A 23,550-nucleotide genomic window follows, 5' to 3' on the forward strand; every position below is an offset into this window, starting at 1 on the left:
TGTCATTACAATATCATGAGAATTAAATAGTGATGTATTTACAACAATGACAAAAAAACGACAAAAATTCAATCACAATGCACTGGTTTCCCAGGACAAAGGAAAGATCAAAATGAATCCACTGATGATCGATAAGCCCGAGGTGGCAGGAGCAGAAAAGCAGTGATACAGAAAACGTTTGTCCACATTCCACTCCACGTTGTTTTTGGAATTTGGCTGTAGAGTGCCAACAATCCAGACCATTTTTTCATGATATTTTGTAGCACCACAGCGTATTCTATGTTATAGCTATGGCTCATTTGAAAGGTGAGACTCGAAGCCCTCCGTAGGTGTAAACAGATTAATTCTATGTGCCTCGGTTCCCAAGAAATCTAAACTAAACAGAGGCTAGTTTTGATCAAAATCACAGATTTTTTTCTAGAAATGGAGAAAATGCGTCTTTTATGAAACACTCTCCTTTCTGATGAACTCCTCTCTCCTCTCTAATCAGTATTTGGTCGTGATTGGATTCACAAACCTGCCAATCATTGGACATTAGTGCACATGTGCAGGCAACTTTGAGACACTTTTTTATGTGAATTCTTCCTGTAAAGGTATTAAAAATCTACAGTTTACCAGTTACCATTGTTACACCATAGAATAATCAGTTGCCCTCCAACCACGGGCTTTAGAATGTTCTGGTGTCACGTGAACCCATCTATAGGGCCCAACCTTCGCAAGTCTCTTAATGCAAACAAGTTCTGCCAGTTATGTTATGCACTATATACAGCCCGCTGTGCATTGAAAAAGCACTGTGATGAGCTGACACCATCCATAACCACTTCTCTGGCCTGAGCTCATCTCTCTGAACGACGTGCAGCAGGAGCCAATTCCACTCTTGTTACCTGGAGCACAGACTTGGTAAGGAAATGATCCGTGTGTATTATATGCTGTTTTGTTTTACAATGCATTATTGGAGAATTCTATTTTATTTATAAAAAAAAAAACCACACACACACACACACACACATACATCTTGCATCAAAAAGCGTTGCCATAAAAAAAGCTTTTACTGCAATTTGTGGGGAAGAGTGCCAGCATGGTGCCATGATGACATGCTGTTCATTATGGACAACGTGATGACACTGCCACTACTTTTTTTTTTAACTTGAAGTAAAATGGCTTTCCTCAAAAAAAGTGGCCACAGTTGTGCAGGAACTCGGATTGAGAACGCGTCTCAAATAGGATTCAACTCATTTCATTGTCATTTGTCCTCCCCTCCGATTAAGAACCCGTTAAAGCAGGAGAGTCAAGACCCATTTTCAGTGGCCCTCAGGCTTCTTGTTCAATTGCCACACAACGCGAGAGATGGATTTTTTTTTTTTTTTTACAAGTTTCATAGTTCTACCGTATACCTCTTTTATTGTGAGAAAGAGCTGGTTTAAGGTTCCATGCTCATATGAAGATGTGGGACACAACTTAAATCCCGCCTACTGCACTCAGTGGAGGTTTTCACCGTATTAACCACTGATCTGAGGCCCTCCTTGCCTTAAACACTTTATTATTAACATAGTTTGGACACCCCTGCGCTAAATGTTCTGCTCACGGAGCATTTAGAGCTCATCTTTTTGCCCTTTCCTTTATAGCAATGAAAAGTCATTAGTTTTGTTCTTCAGTGTATTGTCAAAGCAAACGTTTGTGGGGAAAAGTATATCCCACACGGTTACCCGCACACCCGAGTGGTGCCCCCGCTTTTGATAGAACAACAACCGCCCTCTCACCAGGCGTCACACTCTCTGCCCAGCAAAACAACAAGTCAACAACCCCACTGATGCTGGCTGCCTAGCACAGAGTGGGGTGCTGCCCCCGCTTTGTGATACAATACTGCTGCCTTTCACTGGCTACCACATTCACTCACCATATATTCTCTAAAAAATTCAGGTCATTGCGTTCGGTATGACAGAAACACTCACCGAATGAAGACATGAGACATGACGGATTACTAAAAAGCGCAGAAAAGCATTACAGTGAAAAAGGCTAAAGAACTAAATCTAGCAAAAAGCGAAAATAGAAACTCTATATGAGTCTACATCCTGGATGAACTCAGAATCGTCGAAGTCCCATGGATTCTACCCCAAAATTAGAGTCTAATGACACTAACTCACAAGACTACAAATCTGCCCAAAATCTGCCTCGATGTCCTCAATGTCCTCAAAAGAGACCTTGTTTTAGCATGTTTTAGCATGACATAACGTTTTATACTATTCCAAGTACGTATCATTACACTATTCATGTTTACAGATTAAATGTTGTTTATTCATTGGTTCAGGTTTGCTGCTGTTGGGCTGTCTTAGTTTTCTCAACCATATTTAGTAAAAAATAATGATTGAAGATGATGACATCACAATCTGGACACATGTTGAGACACATTTAACAGCAGCGGACAAAAGTTATCATGTCCTGACAGACAGAGCATAAACTTGCAGCTCTTGTCACATGATATGGAGAGCTCAGCACAATGAAATCAGTTATGCTTTTAAGTGCATAATTGCTGTCGCACATTCTATTTTACATATCCTCATTAGTATTGATGCTCTTTACCCTGTACCAAGACTGAAACAACCGAAAACGCCTATATATATCTAACCCAAATGCTCGCCCAACCTGGGGTTGGTTGTGAAAACTTTCTGTGAAACACTTTATTTTACACTACTCTTGATACATTGTACCTGCCAAATTTAGAACAATGTAATGTGCTCTGAAACAATGTGGAATAACTTGAATGTATGGGTTGCAGACTCAATGGAATAATATGTATTTGTAGTTTGGAAGTACATAATGTACTAAGATATAATGACTAAGTCTAACTCTAGACTTCTGCCCTAATTTAAGGGTTTTGCGGCTTACTATATTATGTAATATGTACACATTGTTAAATTGTGTCTGTATTACAAAAGTTCAAGTTATTGTACACTGTTGCAAAGCAGAGTGCATTATACACATTTTAAATAGGTACAATGTATCAACTAAAAACATGTACAATAGACCAGGAAAAATTAGAGTGTGATTGAGAGTGTGCATGAGTAATCCGGTGTGACGTGTTTACATGCATGAGACTCATGCATATGCACTGTCCCAACCAAATAAATCAATAAATAAAATAAAGTGCTACCCATAATAGTGGGGAGCAATCATTTCCTTGTCCATTTCTTCCTTGTCCATCACTGCTGACGCCGCACTGATGCGTCTGTCGATCTCACGCTCCATCCGTCCCTCACTCGTGAACAAAACCCAGAGATACTTGAACTCCTCCACTTGAGACAAGGACTCTTCACCAACTTGAAGAGGGGAAGCACCTTTTTCCGGTGGAGAACCATGGCCTCGTATTTGGAGGTGTTGATCCTCATCCCGGCCGCTTCACACTCGGATGCAAACCGCCCCAGAGCAGGGGGCTCCAAAACCAAACCCCCTCCCGCCCCTTGCTGCGCCTCAAAAGTCCTTGGAAAATGATACAGTATTAATTCATGTGTATTATATATGTTCTATAGAAGACGAAAGATGGAACCTCGTGTTTTCATCCTACTATTTGGTAAGTAAAAAAATCATACACCAGAAATGAGACAAATAGATGTTTGTTTGGACTATGTATGTATTCTCAGGAATAATTGGGCAAACAGCTGTAGGGCAAACAGCGGCAGCTACAACAACAACTGCCCCTCCAACAACTACCACGACAACTGCCCCTCCAACAACTACCACGACAACTGCCCCTCCAACCACTACCACAACAACTGCCCCTCCAACAACTACCACGACAACTGCCCCTCCAACAACTACCACAACAACTGCCCCTCCAACAACTACCACAACAACTGCCCCTCCAACCACCACCACTACAACTGCCCCTCCAACAACTACCACAACAACTGCCCCTCCAACAACTACCACAACAACTGCCCCTCCAACAACTACCACAACAACTGCCCCTCCAACCACCACCACTACAACTGCCCCTCCAACCACCACCACGACAACTGCCCCTCCAACAACTACCACAACAACTGCCCCTCCAACAACTACCACAACAACTGCCCCTCCAACCACCACCACTACAACTGCCCCTCCAACCACCACCACTACAACTGCCCCTCCAACCACCACCACGACAACTGCCCCTCCAACCACTACTACCACAACTGCCCCTCCAACCACTACTACCACAACTGCCCCTCCAACCACTACAACGACAACCGCCCCTCCAACCACTACCACGACAACTGCCCCTCCAACCACTACCACAACAACTGCCCCTCCAACCACTACAACGACAACCGCCCCTCCAACAACTACCACGACAACTGCCCCTCCAACCACCACCACGACAACTGCCCCTCCAACCACTACTACCACAACTGCCCCTCCAACCACCACCACGACAACTGCCCCTCCAACCACCACCACGACAACTGCCCCTCCAACAACTACCACGACAACTGCCCCTCCAACAACTACCACAACAACTGCCCCTCCAACCACCACCACGACAACTGCCCCTCCAACAACTACCACAACAACTGCCCCTCCAACCACTACCACGACAACTGCCCCTCCAACCACTACGACAACCGCCCCTCCAACAACTACGACGACAACCGCCCCTCCAACAACTACCACGACAACCGCCCCTCCAACCACCACCACAACAACCGCCCCTCCAACCACCACCACGACAACTGCCCCTCCAACCACTACAACGACAACCGCCCCTCCAACCACTACAACGACGACCGCCCCTCCAACCACTACGACAACCGCCCCTCCAACCACTACCACAACAACTGCCCCTCCAACCACTACCACGACAACCGCCCCTCCAACCACTACCACGACAACCGCCCCTCCAACCACTACAACGACAACCGCCCCTCCAACCACTACCACAACAACTGCCCCTCCAACCACTACCACGACAACCGCCCCTCCAACCACCACCACGACAACTGCCCCTCCAACCACTACTACCACAACTGCCCCTCCAACCACTACCACGACAACCGCCCCTCCAACCACCACCACGACAACTGCCCCTCCAACCACTACTACCACAACCGCCCCTCCAACCACTACCACGACAACTGCCCCTCCAACCACTACAACGACAACCGCCCCTCCAACAACTACCACGACAACCGCCCCTCCAACCACCACCACGACAACTGCCCCTCCAACCACTACCACAACAACTGCCCCTCCAACCACCACCACGACAACTGCCCCTCCAACCACCACCACGACAACTGCCCCTCCAACAACTACCACGACAACCGCCCCTCCAACCACCACCACCACGACAACTGCCCCTCCAACAACTACCACGACAACCGCCCCTCCAACCACTACAACCACAACTGCCCCTCCAACCACTACAACGACAACCGCCCCTCCAACCACTACAACGACAACCGCCCCTCCAACAACTACAACGACAACGGCCCCTCCAACCACTACCACAACAACTGCCCCTCCAACAACTACATCAGCTCCTTCGCCAAGTATTGCTGTGAGCTTAACCATGACGGGAAAGACTTTCACAGAAGAACTTAAGGACCCCAGTTCACCTGAATTTAAGAATTTAGCAGACTCACTTGAAAAGGCGGTAAGAGAAAATCCTTCACCTTTTCTGTTTCAGAATAAATTGTTCCCATGAAAAATAAAGTTCTAACAGATTAATGCTTTTCTTTTTGTAGCTGACACAAAGTTTCAGTAGTGACCCCACTGTTAAACGCGTCACCGTCACCGGTTTCAGGTGTGACTTTGTGCTTTTAAGTCAGTTCTGACCATACATTAACATGTGTTTGTGACATAAATTGTGTATCTTTTACACAGCAAAGGTTCCGTGATTGCACAGTTTAGTATAATTTATGCTGAAGGCTCTACCCCCAATGCAGAAACTGCAGGAAATACTTTGAAAACGGCTGCTTCTACAGAACTATCAGACTTCGGTGTTGACACGTCGTCGATACAAACGACTGGTAAGTTGATCCGTCAAACAGTAACTTTAGTCTTTTGATGGATCCATTGTTCACATTACTGATTTCCATGGTCATTTTAACAGTTGTAACAACGCCATCCACAACGACAACTGCCCCTCCAACTACTACCACGACAACTGCCCCTCCAACTACTACGACAACTGCCCCTCCAACTACTACAACGACAACTGCCCCTCCAACTACTACAACGACAACTGCCCCTCCAACTACAACAACGACAACTGCCCCTCCAACTACTACAACGACAACTGCCCCTCCAACTACTACAACGACAACGGCCCCTCCAACTACTACAACGACAACTGCCCCTCCAACTACTACAACGACAACTGCCCCTCCAACTACTACAACGACAACGGCCCCTCCAACTACTACAACGACAACTGCCCCTCCAACCACCACGACAACAACTGCCCCTCCAACCACTACCACGACAACGGCCCCTCCAACCACTACCACAACAACGGCCCCTCCAACCACCACCACAACAACTGCCCCTCCAACCACTACCACAACAACTGCCCCTCCAACCACCACAACAACTGCCCCTCCAACCACTACCACGACAACGGCCCCTCCAACCACCACCACAACAACTGCCCCTCCAACCACTACCACAACAACGGCCCCTCCAACCACCACCACAACAACTGCCCCTCCAACCACTACCACCACAACTACCCCTCCAACCACTACCACAACTGCCCCTCCAACCACTACCACAACAACTGCCCCTCCAACCACTACCACGACAACGGCCCCTCCAACCACTACCACAACAACTGCCCCTCCAACCACTACCACGACAACGGCCCCTCCAACCACCACCACAACGGCCCCTCCAACCACCACCACAACTGCCCCTCCAACAACTACCACGACAACTGCACCTCCAACAACTACAACCACAACGGCCCCTCCAACAACTACCACAACAACTGCCCCTCCAACAACTACCACAACAACTGCCCCTCCAACAACTACCACGACAACTGCACCCCCAACAACTACCACAACAACTGCCCCTCCAACAACTACCACCACAACTGCCCCTCCAACCACTACCACAACTGCCCCTCCAACAACTACAACGACAACGGCCCCTCCAACCACTACCACAACAACTGCCCCTCCAACCACTACATCAGCTCCTTCACCAAGTATTGCTGTGAGCTTAACCATGACGGGAAAGACTTTCACAGAAGAACTCAAGGACCCCAGTTCACCTGAATTTAAGAATTTAGCAGACTCACTTGAAAAGGCGGTAAGAGAAAATCCTTCACTTTTTCTGTTTCAGAATAAATTGTTCCCATGAAAAATAAAGTTCTAACAGATTAATGCTTTTCTTTTTGTAGCTGACACAAAGTTTCAGTAGTGACCCCACTGTTAAACGCGTCACCGTCACCGGTTTCAGGTGTGACTTTGTGCTTTTAAGTCAGTTCTGACGATACATTAACATGTGTTTGTGACATAAATTGTGTATCTTTTACACAGCAAAGGTTCCGTGATTGCACAGTTTAGTATAATTTATGCTGAAGGCTCTACCCCCAATGCAGAAACTGCAGGAAATACTTTGAAAGCGGCTGCTTCTACAGAACTATCAGACTTCGGTGTTGACACGTCGTCGATACAAACGACTGGTAAGTTGATCCGTCAAACAGTAACTTTAAGTCTTTTGATGGATCCATTGTTCACATTACTGATTTCCATGGTCATTTTAACAGTTGTAACAACGCCATCCACAACGACAACTGCCCCTCCAACTACTACAACGACAACTGCCCCTCCAACTACTACAACGACAACCGCCCCTCCAACTACTACAACGACAACTGCCCCTCCAACTACTACAACGACAACTGCCCCTCCAACTACTACAACGACAACTGCCCCTCCAACTACTACAACGACAACTGCCCCTCCAACTACTACAACGACAACTGCCCCTCCAACTACTACAACGACAACTGCCCCTCCAACCACCACCACAACAACTGCCAGTCCAACTACTACAACGACAACTGCCCCTCCAACTACTACAACGACAACTGCCCCACCAACTACTACAACGACAACTGCCCCTCCAACTACTACAACGACAACTGCCCCTCCAACCACCACCACCACAACTGCCAGTCCAACTACTACAACGACAACTGCCCCTCCAACCACTACTACAACAACTGCCCCTCCAACCACCACCACCACAACTGCCCCTCCAACCACTACTACAACAACTGCCCCTCCAACTACAACGACAACCGCCCCTCCAACCACCACCACCACAACTGCACCTCCAGCTACCACAACAACTGCCCCTCCAACCACTACCACGACAACGGCCCCTCCAACCACCCCCACGACAACTGCCCCTCCAACCACTACCACGACAACTGCCCCTCCAACCACTACCACGACAACCGCCCCTCCAACCACTACCACAACAACTGCCCCTCCAACCACTACCACAACAACTGCCCCTCCAACCACTACCACGACAACCGCCCCTCCAACCACTACCACGACAACTGCCCCTCCAACCACTACAACCACAACTGCCCCTCCAACCACTACCACAACTGCCCCTCCAACAACTACAACGACAACGGCCCCTCCAACCACTACCACAACAACTGCCCCTCCAACAACTACATCAGCTCCTTCGCCAAGTATTGCTGTGAGCTTAACCATGACGGGAAAGACTTTCACAGAAGAACTCAAGGACCCCAGTTCACCTGAATTTAAGAATTTAGCAGACTCACTTGAAAAGGCGGTAAGAGAAAATCCTTCACTTTTTCTGTTTAAGAATAAATTGTTCCCATGAAAAATAAAGTTCTAACAGATTAATGCTTTTTCTTTTTGTAGCTGACACAAAGTTTCAGTAGTGACCCCACTGTTAAACGCGTCACCGTCACCGGTTTCAGGTGTGACTTTGTGCTTTTAAGTCAGTTCTGACGATACATTAACATGTGTTTGTGACATAAATTGTGTATCTTTTACACAGCAAAGGTTCCGTGATTGCACAGTTTAATATAATTTATGCTGAAGGCTCTACCCCCAATGCAGAAACTGCAAAGGATACTTTGAAAGCGGCTGCTTCTACAGAACTATCAGACTTCGGTGTTGACACGTCGTCGATACAAACGACTGGTAAGTTGATCCGTCAAACAGTAACTTTAGTCTTTTGATGGATCCATTGTTCACATTACTGATTTCCATGGTCATTTTAACAGTTGTAACAACGCCATCCACAACGACAACTGCCCCTCCAACTACTACCACGACAACTGCCCCTCCAACTACTACAACGACAACCGCCCCTCCAACTACTACAACGACAACTGCCCCTCCAACTACTACAACGACAACCGCCCCTCCAACTACCACGACAACTGCTCCTCCAACCACTACCACAACAACTGCCCCTCCAGCTACTACAACGACAACTGCCCCTCCAACTACCACAACAACTGCTCCTCCAACCACTACCACAACAACTGCCCCTCCAGCTACTACAACGACAACTGCCCCTCCAACTACTACAACGACAACTGCCCCTCCAACTACTACAACGACAACTGCCCCTCCAACTACTACCACAACGGCCCCTCCAACCACTACCACAACTGCCCCTCCAACTACAACAACTGCCCCTCCAACTACTACGACAACTGCCCCTCCAACTACTACGACAACTGCCCCTCCAACTACTACGACAACTGCCCCTCCAACTACTACGACAACTGCTCCTCCAACTACTACGACAACTGCTCCTCCAACTACCACGACAACTGCTCCTCCAACTACCACGACAACTGCTCCTCCAACTACTACGACAACTGCTCCTCCAACTACTACGACAACTGCCCCTCCAACTACCACAACAACTGCCCCTCCAACTACTACGACAACTGCTCCTCCAACTACTACGACAACTGCCCCTCCAACTACTACAACAACTGCCCCTCCAACTACTACGACAACTGCCCCTCCAACTACTACAACAACTGCCCCTCCAACTACTACGACAACTGCCCCTCCAACTACTACAACAACTGCCCCTCCAACTACTACGACAACTGCTCCTCCAACTACTACGACAACTGCCCCTCCAACTACTACGACAACTGCCCCTCCAACTACTACGACAACTGCTCCTCCAACTACTACGACAACTGCCCCTCCAACTACTACGACAACTGCTCCTCCAACTACTACAACAACTGCTCCTCCAACTACTACGACAACTGCTCCTCCAACTACTACAACAACTGCTCCTCCAACTACAACGACAACTGCTCCTCCAACTACTACCACAACTGCCCCTCCAACTACTACAACAACTGCTCCTCCAACTACTACGACAACTGCCCCTCCAACTACTACGACAACTGCTCCTCCAACTACAACGACAACTGCTCCTCCAACTACTACCACAACTGCCCCTCCAACTACTACAACAACTGCTCCTCCAACTACTACGACAACTGCCGCTACAACTGCTACTACCACGACTACAACATCCAGTACTGATCCTCCATCGGGCAATGAGGGAAGTGTTCTTCTTCAGTATTCTCTGAACCAAAATTTTGAGTCAGATCTGTCAAATTCAAACTCACAGGCCTATCAAGCTCTAGAAAACAGTTGTAACAGTGAGGTAAGTAAAGTTTTACAGCCGTAAAATGTATTTGTACATTTGTTTGTATTAAGCTTTTATTTTCTTGTAGGTTAACAGAATTTGCAGTGGTCTTTATGGGAACAGTTTTTCACGCAGCTTTGTCACCTCCTTCACGTAAGCTAGTGCATCATACACTTTGTGCAATTGGCTTTTTTTTTTCCAATGACCATGGTGAACATTGTGCGGAATTGTTGCAGGAGTGGCTCAGTTGTGGTGAATTCGACCCTCGTGTTCCAAAACCAAAACCAAACTCCTTTACCAAACACAACAACCTCACAGTTGGAGACGGAACTCCTTAAATCCACTGTGTTGAGTGTCATACCGGGCAGTGTGTCTGCACGTATGTACCACAGATGATTTCTGATTGCTACTTTGGACATCATTTTCAATATTAATAATTGTTTTTTTACGTTTCTTCTTTCAGAATCTTCTGGACGGAGTCTACATGGCACGGCGCTTTCCATGTCTATCTTCACATTGATTCTGCTGGTTCTCACCAAGATCTTCACAGATGTTTAGTCCAGATCCAAATCAAAAACAAGATCTGGTAAAAAGATGTGCTGACAGTCTTACTATTTTTACACATTTAAGAACAGGAAACAAAATGTGATGATTTATTGCAACTTTGAATCTTATATATGGAACTTTTACTCTATGATTTCTGTATGCACAGCAATGAATAATGTATATGTCCAAGGCATAGCTGTTATAACTTAAAAATAAAATGTACCATATGAGGTGAAGAGGCAGGGTCTTTTCAAATGCATGAAAAAATGAAGATCAAGCATCATTTTTGAGTTACATTTGCCTGAAAGATTTCTTTGTTATTTTTTTTTTGGAACTCGTTATCTAACCCGAATCAATGGTTTTCAGAAGTGAGCACTGAGCTTCATGTATTTAATCAAGTGTAATTTTTTTTCTTATTATTTTGGTTATTATTTTCAATAAACTTCAAAAGCCAATGTTTACACTGTTTAATGATTCAGGATAAACTAACATGTTGTCTTTCATTTGTGTTAGTGCCCCCACTAATACTGACAATAATACAAATAAATGGAATAAAAACACTTATCCAGAGGACTTTGGAAACGATTATTCATTCACTTTTACTACATTTCACCATTATATGTCTGTCAAATGTATTTTGGAAGCTTAGCAGGGAAGGGCCTGGATGGGAAACCGTTTGGGAAAACCAGGAAGCCTAGTGAATGTAGTGCGTGAGTGGTTGGTGGTGGTCGGAGGGGCCGATGGCGCAGACTGGTTGCCTCGCTTCCGTCAGTCTACCCCAGGGCAGCTGTGGCTACAATAGTAGCTTACCACCACCGAGTATGGAGTGAATGAATAGTGCAATGTAAAGAGTCTTTGAGTGTCCAGAAAAGCGCTATATAAAACCGATAGATTATTATTATTATCAAATGAATATTCTTTTTCAATATCTCAATATCGATATTCAGATGATATTTTTGCAAGTTAAGTCCAGATGGTCTTTTGACTTGCTGTATCTGACTTCTATGACACCTTATTGATTTAAACATTAGGGCAGGGTGATGTGAACAAACATTTGTATCACAGTATGTAAAAGAAATATCACAATAACAATGTCTTTGGCAATATAATTTACACCTGACAAAATACTTCAAAATCAAAGCCTTTAGAGTTTAGACAATAGGCCAGATTCATTTAAAGCTATTATATTCTATTTATTCTATTAGGGATGGGCGATACCAGTCATTTGGGATTCTATCCGATACCAAGTAATACGTGGGGCAAAAAAGTCGCTATCGAGCCGATACCAATACCGGGAGTAGTTTTTTTAATTGATTTTTTTATTGTATCAACAGCTGAAAAAGTCTTCTATATTCTGGCTTACATGAACACCAAAAAAGCCATTTAACAAGACAGGTGCTTTATAGCAAGTGCAAAAAAAAAAGTAAATATTCAATTTTCTGGGTATAACGTATAAAGGTCATGTAAATGCAGGAGTGCTGGGTTAGGGAAAAAAAGACACAACTGATTCTGCTTCTAGTCCACATGTGCATGTGTAACCCACTTTGGAATTTACATGAATACTAGGTTCATAAAGATGTTAAATGTTGTAATAGTAGTCACAATGAAAGACAGACAATATGTAAGAAAATATCAATTGATTTAGTGAAAGTTGTCAAGAAGTCTAACCACAAATACAATATACAATGAGATACAAATAATAAAATGGCGCCTTTAAAATAACCCAAAAATATACCCTTCAAGTCTGTCACTAGTGAGTGCACTCAGGATCTAAAGTTTTCAGCTGATACGGTCCTACCTCAGCCGATAGTCCATGTGGTTAGTGATAGATCCAGCTCCAATGTTCAGTTGGGGTGGCTCGCCATCTAGTGGTCTCCAAGGATGTTCCCAAACTGCAATAAAAAGACCTGACCTGTTTTAAAAGACAGGCTTATAGGTTTTTTGTTCAAGTCATGACAATTTATCTATTTCACTTTTCTTCATATGTACAATATATTTCTCATTTAACAAAAAGATTATTTCTGTATGCAAATGATTAAATTTTCTAGTTATTCATTTACACAAAATAGCATACAACATCTGTAGGATTATTTAAACCCAGTAAACAATCTAATCTAAGGGTTGATGGTTTATATAGGCCAGTTGATGGCATTTGTTACATTTCTACCATCAAAAAATTGATTTTGGATCCAACTTATCAACCAAAGATCCATATACAGTAGCTTACTTAAACATTATTAGAGTTTGGTACAGATAAAGCAGCGAACTATGTTTAGCCACGAGTCATTTCTTTGGACCGGACTTTTCTGACCAACAAACACTGGGAAACATATAAAAAAAATATGTATCTATTAATAATCAGTGTATTTACCAAATTAGATTTACAACATTATAATGAAAAGAAGTCAATTTCACAGTGACACTACTCTTCTTTTCAATTTGGATTTCAGTTCTGAATATGAACAATGATTATTGATACATCAGGAGTGATAGCATTAAGTATAGATACAAAGAGAGCAGCAACTAACTGAAACAGATCTAAAGATCTATCTGTCCTAAAGATTTAGGACAGATAGAATAGAATGTGTTGTGTCAACACAACACTGGTCGTCTAACAAAAAACATACAACAACTTACTTTTAGCCAACCTGCAGATGTGTAGGTCCAGTCTGAAGTAGTCTCCCATAGTTCAGGATTGATGAGAAGTTCTCCTGGTTCTTTGCAGCTCCAGCCTCCTGATGAATCCAGTCTGGCCAGTCAAATGAAGTGGTCTCTGCTCACAGGACACCCGTAGTTTCTATGATGTAATATTATGGAATACCAGGGCTTATCTCTGTCGTTTAATGGCATTGGTCCACCAATTCTTAAATAGAAATATTATATATTATATATATCTATTAGTATTTTGTAAAAGTAGTTTAGATAATTAGGATATAAGTAAGGATTAAACAACTCGGAGCCGTGCATTAGACGGTTATAATGCACGACGCGGAGTCAAGAACACCACGACGCGCAGCGGAGTGCATTATAACGTCTAATGCGGCTCCTCGTTGTTTAATCCGTTTATACCATGGTCCCACAAACGTAACATTTATAATAAATATTTACTTTACTAATCCAGACAAATATGCTTAAATGCAGGATCATTTTATGTACGCCTGAAAATGATGAATAGCCTTAACCGTTTTCAATAGAAATGTAAAGCTCATATGTTATTAACAGTAGCTAACCTAGCTGCTCACTCTCCTCTACAAACATTTATTAAACATTTTGTTTTGGCCAAAAACGTTGAAATTAACACAAAATCCATGTCATACGTTCCTGTCAGTCACTAATTACGTGTTTATCTGATTCAGCTGTGTCATGCGTTGCTATGGCGATGCCACAGCGGAGTGATATCCCAGTGATTTAACTACCGGACTACGTGTGCGGTTATACGAAAATAATGCACGCTTGTTAGCACCCACCAGCCAATCAGAGTCGAGTATTCACCCAGACCATGGTATAATAAATACTTAACAGTATCAAAGCTGTTCTCTATTCAGTTCTAAAAATATTGCTGTATTTTTGTACTTCAGTCTAACCCAACAAGTAAATATCAGTACATTATATTGAAATAATATAATAATCAGAATAACGCTATAAACATATAAATGGTTGCAGGTTAACTATACAATCTACCAACCACAAGAAGTAGGCTAAAATCACTGTTATTTCCCCCCACTAGCTAGCACCATGTCTACTTCCTTTACTTGGGAATTATAATCCGATAGGCGCACTAACATTTAAAACTAGCTGTTATAGTAATGCCGTTTTGATTAAACAACTTTGATACTGTAATTTGAGAGGATTTCTGTACTCACCATGAGCCGACAACCGTCCTTGCACTGCCGGGTGATAACGGTTTGCTAGCGAGGCGTCCGTGGAGTGGATTTGCTGTGGTTAAATGGGGCTACAGTTGAGCTAACTGTGTGGATACTGTACTGTTTCTTCACGAACACCTTCGTAGCTGAACGACATCAACTACGTAAATGCAAAGAACGTCAGTTAAAAACAACACCAGACAAACTTCTTTGCTTGGCGACGTTGAAATGACTCCCATAATCATGACTGTACACTCACCATGGTTGCCTTCACCAGATAAAGTCTATTTTCACGTGTTACCAGCGGAGTTCCTACCTGACTCCAGTTACAGTAGATGAAAGGAAAAAAATAAACTAGGCTAGCAGACTCCCTACTCATCTGTCGACAAAACTAGCTAGACACTTTACATGCAGAGAACACTTGACTGTCTCTGCATCGTGTCTACTCGCTGTTATGCTAAAATAGCTCCAGTATTTTTTCTCTTTTTTTGCCGCGCCAGGCCGTGCTTGTTCTGTTTACTGTGGACGCGGAGAGAGCGCGTGGAGAGAGAGCAGATTCAGCACGTGCAGGGGAAAAGGGGGCGGGGCTGACGCCGGGGCAGAAGGGCAGAAGGCAGCAGGAGGAAAAGCTGTTTTTGCGCACAAAAATATAGTATTATATCAGAAAATACATAAATATTAATCTAAATGAAAGTATCGATGCTTAAGCTTGAGGACCGATACTTTAAAAAGTGCCGCCTGGATTGAAATATTCCATTTATATTGTCATTCTTGTCATTCATCTAAAGCAGGGGTGTCAAACTCATTTTGGGTCCGGGGCCGAAATTAGCTTGTTGCACAATGTGGCTACGCTAGTTCCTCTGAGCTGAAGCTGTGGGCGCTTGTACTTCCTGTTCTTATTAATTTCCATTAAGATGAGCTTAGACCTGTTCGAATCATCGTTTTTCCTACAGATTCTGTGGTGGACGGTGAGTTTCAGGTAGATGATCACTTCCTGCAGGTTAATAAGTTGCTGTACAGTGTAAATATTTCCGTAGAGGAGACGTCTGTGTTTATAAGGATCAGTGAGTTTGTCTTGAAGCTAAAGGCTAACATTCATTTCATTTATATTTTTATTTCATTATAAAATTTGAAATAGTGCCTCAAATATAAACTAATCTGCATATAAACCATCTTGTCCTACTTTAATTTTTTTATCGCTATATATTTTTATTCCATTTTTTATAGCGTGTTAGCCTTTAGCTTCAACTTAAGCCCAACTTAACTGTAGCTTCATCAATGACAACGGCTTACACTTGTATTGCACTTTACAAGCCTGTGTCACAAGTCCTGAAAGTGCAGTCGTCATTATTCATTCACTTGGTGGTGGTAAACTGTTATTGAAGCCACAGCCGCCCTGGGGCAGACTGTCCATATACCACATGGCTATATAATGTGTTGTTCATATCCTGAGCTCTTATTATGTCAGTGCCCTCTGCTGGACACGTGTGGAACTCTATCCTTTTTTTTAATGTAATGCCCCCTAGTGGCTAGAATGAGCATTCTGGTTATTCTTTAAAAATGTATAACTCCGCACAGGAATGGGCCAGAGACTTACTTTTTTTTTTTTTTTTTACATACTCTGGAATTTATGCTCTACAGGGCAGGGGCCGGATTAAATCATCTCTGACACCCCTGATCTAAATCTTAAACTTCATCTTATTTTACGCAACACGCAGTGCTTAATTTGTAAATTAGTATTTTCAGGAACACTTTTGGTCTGATGTGATGGATTGGGGGAACAGGCCAAAACATTTGCCGGAACACTCTCATTAAAGGGTCTGGAAGCAAGTTCGCCATTTTATACTCACTACTGCCACCTCAGGCCACATGTGTAACTGCATCTTCTATATTAAGCTCGTGCATTACGGCAATTCGGGCCGAAGTGACATATTTTTGAGTGACCGTATAGGATTTTAGAGGCAGTTGTGGTGAACAGGTCTGAGCTCATTCTACACATTGGGACATGGCTGGAACATGTAGGGGGAGGAAAATACTTAATTTTAACATTTTTAAACTCCTTATAGTCCCTTTAAACACCATTATATCAGATACATTTTTTGCCAGCTCCTCCTAAATATTTCCCTGGAAAAAAATAATTGGGGGAATGCGTTCTCCCAAACGGGGGATCAAATTAAGCACTGGCAACACGGAAGATAAGATAAAATAGTATTTCTACACTATTTGCTACTTCATCTCCATCACAGTGAAATGCTCCTGTAGGTTCACTGCCTCTGGGCAGTTACTTGTGTTTTACTGTCAGGAGACTGGGGTTTGTGAGTATTGATGCGTTTGGGACATGTGCTTGTCAGCAACATGAGTCAAATTCATTGTAGTTTTCATAGTTTTCAAAGGATTCACTATTTCCCTATTTCTCCTCGTCTCTCCTGATGCACGTGGAGAGACGTGGAGAGAGGCAGATTCCGCATCATCCGCCTGTGCGCTCAGCTCTGCTCCGCTCCCCCCCGACTGCGAACGCCTGCGACATCAACGCCCACTGTCTCCACCTCAGTCCGCCCCGGTCCTCTCCGCCAGTGCTCCAGCTCCTTGAGGAGCACGCGCACAAAGCAACGACTTTGAGAAATAAAACTCCCAATAAAATAATAAACAACTATTCATGAGCATGCGAGCTATGCCGTGTTGAAGCATGAAACCTGTGCCCCCCTCATGCGCGGGTTGTGTGATTGTTTATGTGATAACAAACTCCCCAGAGGGAATTATCGAGGGCACTTTGTGTGAAATAGTGACATTTTCGTTGAAAAAAAGTCCTCTCGGAGGGTATTTACTTTGAAAATACGGATATTGTTGTCGTTCTCTTTCCCGTTTGGTGCGTCTGAACTGTGGAGCTTGATCCGGCCGGAGCTCACGGGACGCAGACTAACACTGACCCCCAGGCTACATGTCTTTGTGTTGGATTGGAAACGCAGGGAGTCTGCATGGCCGGGCCACTGACATGTATTGTTAACGTTAGATTCCTGAAGGCCCTCCTCCACCTACACCTGCAGCAAAAAACATTTGACGGACTCGGCACATACAAACCGTATGGGGTCATACTATTTACCCATAATTGTAGGTGTGTGCCTAACTTCATTGTATTGCATCAACGGCTGCCCCGACACATTCTACGCTGAGCTGGGGCCTCATTTATCAAACTGTGCGTGAGACTAAACATGACTTCATTACACTGTCCTCCCTCGCTCTTTCCTCGCCTCCCTGTCTCTCAGCAGTGTTTCTGAAAAGTGCGTACCTCACACAGCAGCTACAGTATACTCGCTATTTGCACAATACCATAATACATTGCGCCTTGGGGGGTTCGCTGCTGTAAACAATATGGTGTTGCAAGCTGTCATCGAAAAGACTAATATTAATCTTCCAAATACCATTAAAAAAGAAATCCAATTAAACCAAATCTTAAGAAAATCTGTACCTTTTTATCTATTGATTTTGAAAAGTGGATCGGGAAAAGATCTCTTGTTAACTTCGTGCACAGTGCTTTGTAGTTCCCGATTATGTTTTTGATTGTTGGAGCAATTACGAGCACAGCAGAAGTTGTTTGGCATCATTGTTTGTTTGTAGCTTCACTCGCACTTAAAGGTCGTCCAGGTCGTAGCTACCCCCCAAAGTGCAAAGCATTATGGGTTATGTGCAAGTAGCGAATAGTGCAAGAGGAGCGCAATGTTTCACGTCCAGTTTGTTTTCTATAAATGCCACCATTGGTGCAGAGGAGCGGCTACGCAAAGTTCTGGCCTCATTTTGTGGACCGGAAGCTTGATAAATGAGGCCCCTGGACATGGTCAAGCCCATTCATGTTATTGTCCATCCATCCATGAATTTTCTTCCACTTTTCCATCTCCGGGTCGTAAATCACATTGCACCAGCCCCTTATGGCTCCCCCTGCAGGTGGTGGGTCCACAGAGGGACGGCCTCATGGTTCTAACCGGGCCTGTTGGTCTCTCATAAGGGGCTTCTGAACCGCTCTTTGTCTGACCCGTCACCTAGGACCTGTTTACCATGGGGGACCCTACCAGGGGCACCAAGCCCCCGACAACAGAGCTCCCAGGATCATTCGGGCGCTCAAGCCCCTCCACCACGTTAAAGGTCAGCACACACTACACGACTTCTATGCCCGATTTCGCTCTAATTCTCAGTCGTGCCGAGTCTAATCGAGTCGCGTCTAGTTGAAGGCAGTCACACGGAGTCGGGTCACGTAGTGTGGGGGGGTCGTGTAGTGTGGGGGGGGTCGTGTAGTGTGGGGGGGGTCGTGTAGTGTGGGGGGGTCACGACTGGACTGACGTTGGAATCGTGTAGTGTGGGCGGTAGAAAGACGCGACTAGACTCCAGTCGTAGGAAATCAAACATGTTTGATTTTTAAGCCCGATTTTGGACGCACGGGAGAAACGTGGGTGATTTAACTGTCCCAAATGTGAATGACAGAGAGATATAAAGACAGAAAACACCGCCGCGCCACACACAAAACAGCACAACTTTATATCACCAAAAGTTCACGACAACCACCTTTTCCGGCTACATTTCAACCACGAACAGAGTTTAGCGGCACTTACTGTGTTTGGAGACGAACTGTTTAGCTTCACCTCGCCGCTAACGGCGGCTAGCCTCTCGCTTTCTCCGCTCGCCTCTACCCGCTTTCTCCGCTCGCCTCTACCCGCTTTCTCCTCCATCTCGATGGCTGAGGCCCGTCTCCTTTTCTTATTTAATCCATTGAAATACGTCCCGCTTCTTCCTGTGGCCAACTTTTATCTCCATGTGACAGAACTATAGCCCAGTTGAAGCTTCGTAGTAGCAGTAAGCTAGCGCTGCGGTGTTGTGACATTGTTGACACCGTTGACCAATCGGGACACACACATTATCCCACGCTCACAAACACAGGCTTATATTTGCAGATTTGGGGTCCGTTTTGGAAGCCGTAGAGACGACAGACGCGCTGTGTTATAAAACATCAGCTGTTTGTCAGAATCGTGTCATGTGTCGCTCTTACGATTCTCAGTCGTTAAGTGTGAACCCCCAGACGTTTGAAAATCGCACTGAATCGAGTCGTGTAGTGTGGACCCCCCATTCTATATAAAATCGTTTACGACTAGAAAAGTCGTGTAGTGTGTGCTGACCTTAAGGTGGCGGTTCCAGGAGGGGCCATACATGTACAGAACAAAACTGCTTTTTGTAATCATGGCAAAATTCATTTTCAAAAGAAAGTCACTCTATTCCAGGCTGATTTTGTAGGATGCTTTATTAGTCTAAGGCTACAGATACATACTATGGCAGTTTCCAAAGCTTTTGCATATTGTTCCTGTCACACCAGAGTGGCGCTCCGTCTCCTGCGGCCCAGCGGTGCAGCTCTGGTGCAGTCAGTGTGTCCGCAGCCACACTCCTCCACGTGGATGTAACTGTGGTGCACCACGTCGCCGTTCAGACAGAGGAGGTCCACTGTGCGGTTACTGAAGCGGGTCTCCTTACAGCAGGCGCACGAGTGCAGCATGTTGTCCGCCGCAGCTGAGTATCTGAAGGTGTGAACAACAGCATTAGCAGAATGCACAGAAGTTGAATGTACCTGTTATACTATAGATACAGACGGCATCTCTGGAATCGCCCATATATGGTCATGTTAGAAAACAGTTAAGGGGGAAAACAATTTTGAAAAAATGTAAATTTTCTCTAATTCAAAAACTACTGTAACAAATGCTGAAACGTGAATATAATTTCTACTAAATAATGATACAAAGACATGGGGAGGAGCAAAGTGGTTCAACAGCCCAAAAATACATGAAAAACGGAGAATGCTAACTTGATGCTACATGCTAGCATCGGGCTAATGCTAACGGTTAGCTAGCGCTTGCTACAGCTGCCATTTTTTTACTTCTACTGAACAATCTGTTGCGACAAAATATCCATATGGGCCCGATTTACACTTGACTTTATTGATGTGATAGATAAGTTGATATTCCACCAGAAAATGGCTAAAAAGAGTGAAAAGTTGTGTTTCTCTAAAGATTCTATTTTCCCCCTCGGCGAAGCCACGCCCCCTTCTATGACGAGATGCCGTCTGTATCTATAGATACAGAGCATCTCTGGAATCGCCCATATATGGTCATGTTTGAAAACAGTTAAGGGGGAAAACAATTTTGAAAAGATCTAAACTTTCTCTAATTATTCAAAAACTACTTTAACAAATGCTGAATTATGAATATAGTTTTCTACTAAATAAAGATACAAAGACATGGGGAGGAGCAAAGTGGTTCAACAGCCCATAAATTCATAAATAACAGAGAATGCTAACATGATGCGACATGTTAGCATCGGGCTAATGCTAACGGTTAGCTAGTGCTTGCTACAACTGCCGTTTTTTCACTTTTACTGAACAATCTGCTATGAGAAAATATCCATATGGGCCCGATTTACACCTGACTATATTTGTTCATATTCCACCAGAAAAGGGCTAAAATGAGTGAAAAATTGTGTTTCCCAAAAGATTGTATTTTCCCCCTTGCTTTTGCTTTCTCCGCACCGGTGGCAGTCAAGTTGCAAACATGGTTTTCTGGCCAGAGACACCAGGGGGAGATGAAAGACCCTCCAATCATCCCATAAACACTTCTATTACCCGCACAGGGACTACGAAACGGATTTATTAAGGTAAACACGCTACTTAGTACTGCTTTAAAGCTAAGATTCACAGCACTAAGAGTTCCAGTCAGAGGGTGCTTCCTAAACAGAGAGCTTCAATTGTATTTTCCATTGAGCTTCAGCAGCTCTGAAGGACAGGGAGACGACAGGGAAGACCACACTGAAACACCGGATTAATAACTGACATTTAGACACTAGTGGACTTATCAGGAAAGTTTGCTAAACAAAATGTACTTGATTGAAATTTTAGGGGAAGTTAAGCTTCTCTTGTAGTCGTGTACGTGTAGTTTAGGGGCTTACTTGGTGAAAGTGTTGCAGGAGCCTTCACAGTACGGTATTTCTACTGCCTCTGAGGACTGGCAGTCTTTGTGAGAGACAAGGGTTTTCATTGACACCAGCTTACAGGCTTTCTCACGCTCCACACCTTTGAAACAGAATGATCAGTAAGGAAGTGTTTGTACAGCCAATTTCTATTTTATGACAAATGAAAGCAATCACTTACAGATTTTGCAACAGCCATTTGCTGCAGTTTGAATGGTGTCCTACAGAGGAAGAGCAAAACAATTTGAGAGGGTTATTTCATGCTGAAACATCGCTTGTAATTGTTCGTACTAGTCAGGGTGGAACTCACAGGCTGGCACAGGCTCTCCTGGAAGGCCGGGCAGATAATGTGTGAACTGACGGCAGTGAACAGGTCGCCGCTCTTAAAGCAGCTGAAATGCTCACACTTGTTCTCGTTGGAAGACCAGCTCGCTCCTTGCTGTCAACGACCACCACATGTGACGTTCAAACACTCAAACAACAGTAACAGTTTGATCACAGCCAAAAAAACAAAACGGTTACCTTCAAAATGTGCCTTGTTCCATTCAAACTAAAGATACAGTGTGTTTGGACACAGAGCCCGCAGCATTCGTCTCCAACAGGCTCGATGTAGTCAAATCCCTTTCAGAGCAGGAGACATGTTCAGGTTCTCTGTGGTTATAGATTGATGATGTAGTTGATTTGATTGGCCTACTGCTCTTACCATGTCACATTTCTCGTTGCACTGTTGGAACACACAGCTTATTCTAAACAGACCAGAGTGTGGGTCCACCTCATTGGTGCAGGTACAGTCCTGGCACATGCTCACTCCAGGAACAGGTGATCCGGGCTAAGAAGAGCGCAATTCTTATTAAGCCATCCAAACAGTATTAGACTCATTATGTTTAGATCAATGACACTGACCTGGTATTCAATTCCCTTGTGAACACAAACTCTCTTGGGCTCTGTTCATTGAAAACAAACACACACAAGTCATTAACAATGGCATACTGCAAACCAATCACTGAAAGCTACTTAGATGCTCACCACATGTGTGCTCTGGACAGCACTTCCCCTCAGGGACACCAAAGACTGGTGTGTATCCAACTGGACAGTTCATGCTGTATGCTGGGCATGTGCTGCTCTGGCATTCTGTCAACATTACATTTGACAATCAGACATTAACAAGTAGACATGTTTGCTTGTGTGCAGTGTGCGAAATACCCGTCAATATTCGGGGGGGTCCCCATCTCCGAATTGTTGCGCAATACAGACTTTGCAATGTTGTGCATTATTACAATGCAAGCAAACTATTGAATAAATGCTCTGCTGCCTGTGTCAGCTCTGCCTCCGTGAGGCGCTGGAGCCTCGCGCTGAGAGAGAGATACAGACTTGAGACATTACTGAAGTTCTAACTTAAAGGGACTATAAGGAGTTTAAAAATGTTAAAATTAAGTATTTTCCTCCCCCTACATGTTCCAGCCATGTCCTAATG

General features: G+C 44.3%; 1 protein-coding gene and 1 long non-coding RNA gene across 2 annotated transcripts in view; both read right to left on the minus strand.

The window, feature by feature from the left end:
- The window catches only part of LOC306982338, a 342,720-nt gene that overhangs the window by 87,159 nt on the left and 232,011 nt on the right, over positions 1-23,550 (minus strand). The gene's annotated exons all lie outside the window — the stretch shown is intronic.
- Positions 20,367-23,550, minus strand: part of muc2.1 (mucin 2.1) — a 31,679-nt gene continuing 28,495 nt past the window's right edge. The window contains exons 39-46 of the mRNA XM_079582376.1: positions 23,103-23,207; positions 22,980-23,020; positions 22,780-22,905; positions 22,599-22,697; positions 22,387-22,515; positions 22,258-22,297; positions 22,056-22,179; positions 20,367-20,635 (exon numbers count right to left, since the gene is read on the minus strand). Of these exons, the coding sequence (XP_079438502.1) occupies positions 20,428-20,635; positions 22,056-22,179; positions 22,258-22,297; positions 22,387-22,515; positions 22,599-22,697; positions 22,780-22,905; positions 22,980-23,020; positions 23,103-23,207 (872 nt within the window). The 3' untranslated portion in view covers positions 20,367-20,427. The remainder of the gene's footprint in view (positions 20,636-22,055; positions 22,180-22,257; positions 22,298-22,386; positions 22,516-22,598; positions 22,698-22,779; positions 22,906-22,979; positions 23,021-23,102; positions 23,208-23,550) is intronic.

This window comes from Gobius niger (genome assembly GCF_951799975.1).
Source record: "Gobius niger genome assembly, chromosome: 24".
NCBI classification, from domain to species: domain Eukaryota; kingdom Metazoa; phylum Chordata; class Actinopteri; order Gobiiformes; family Gobiidae; genus Gobius; species Gobius niger.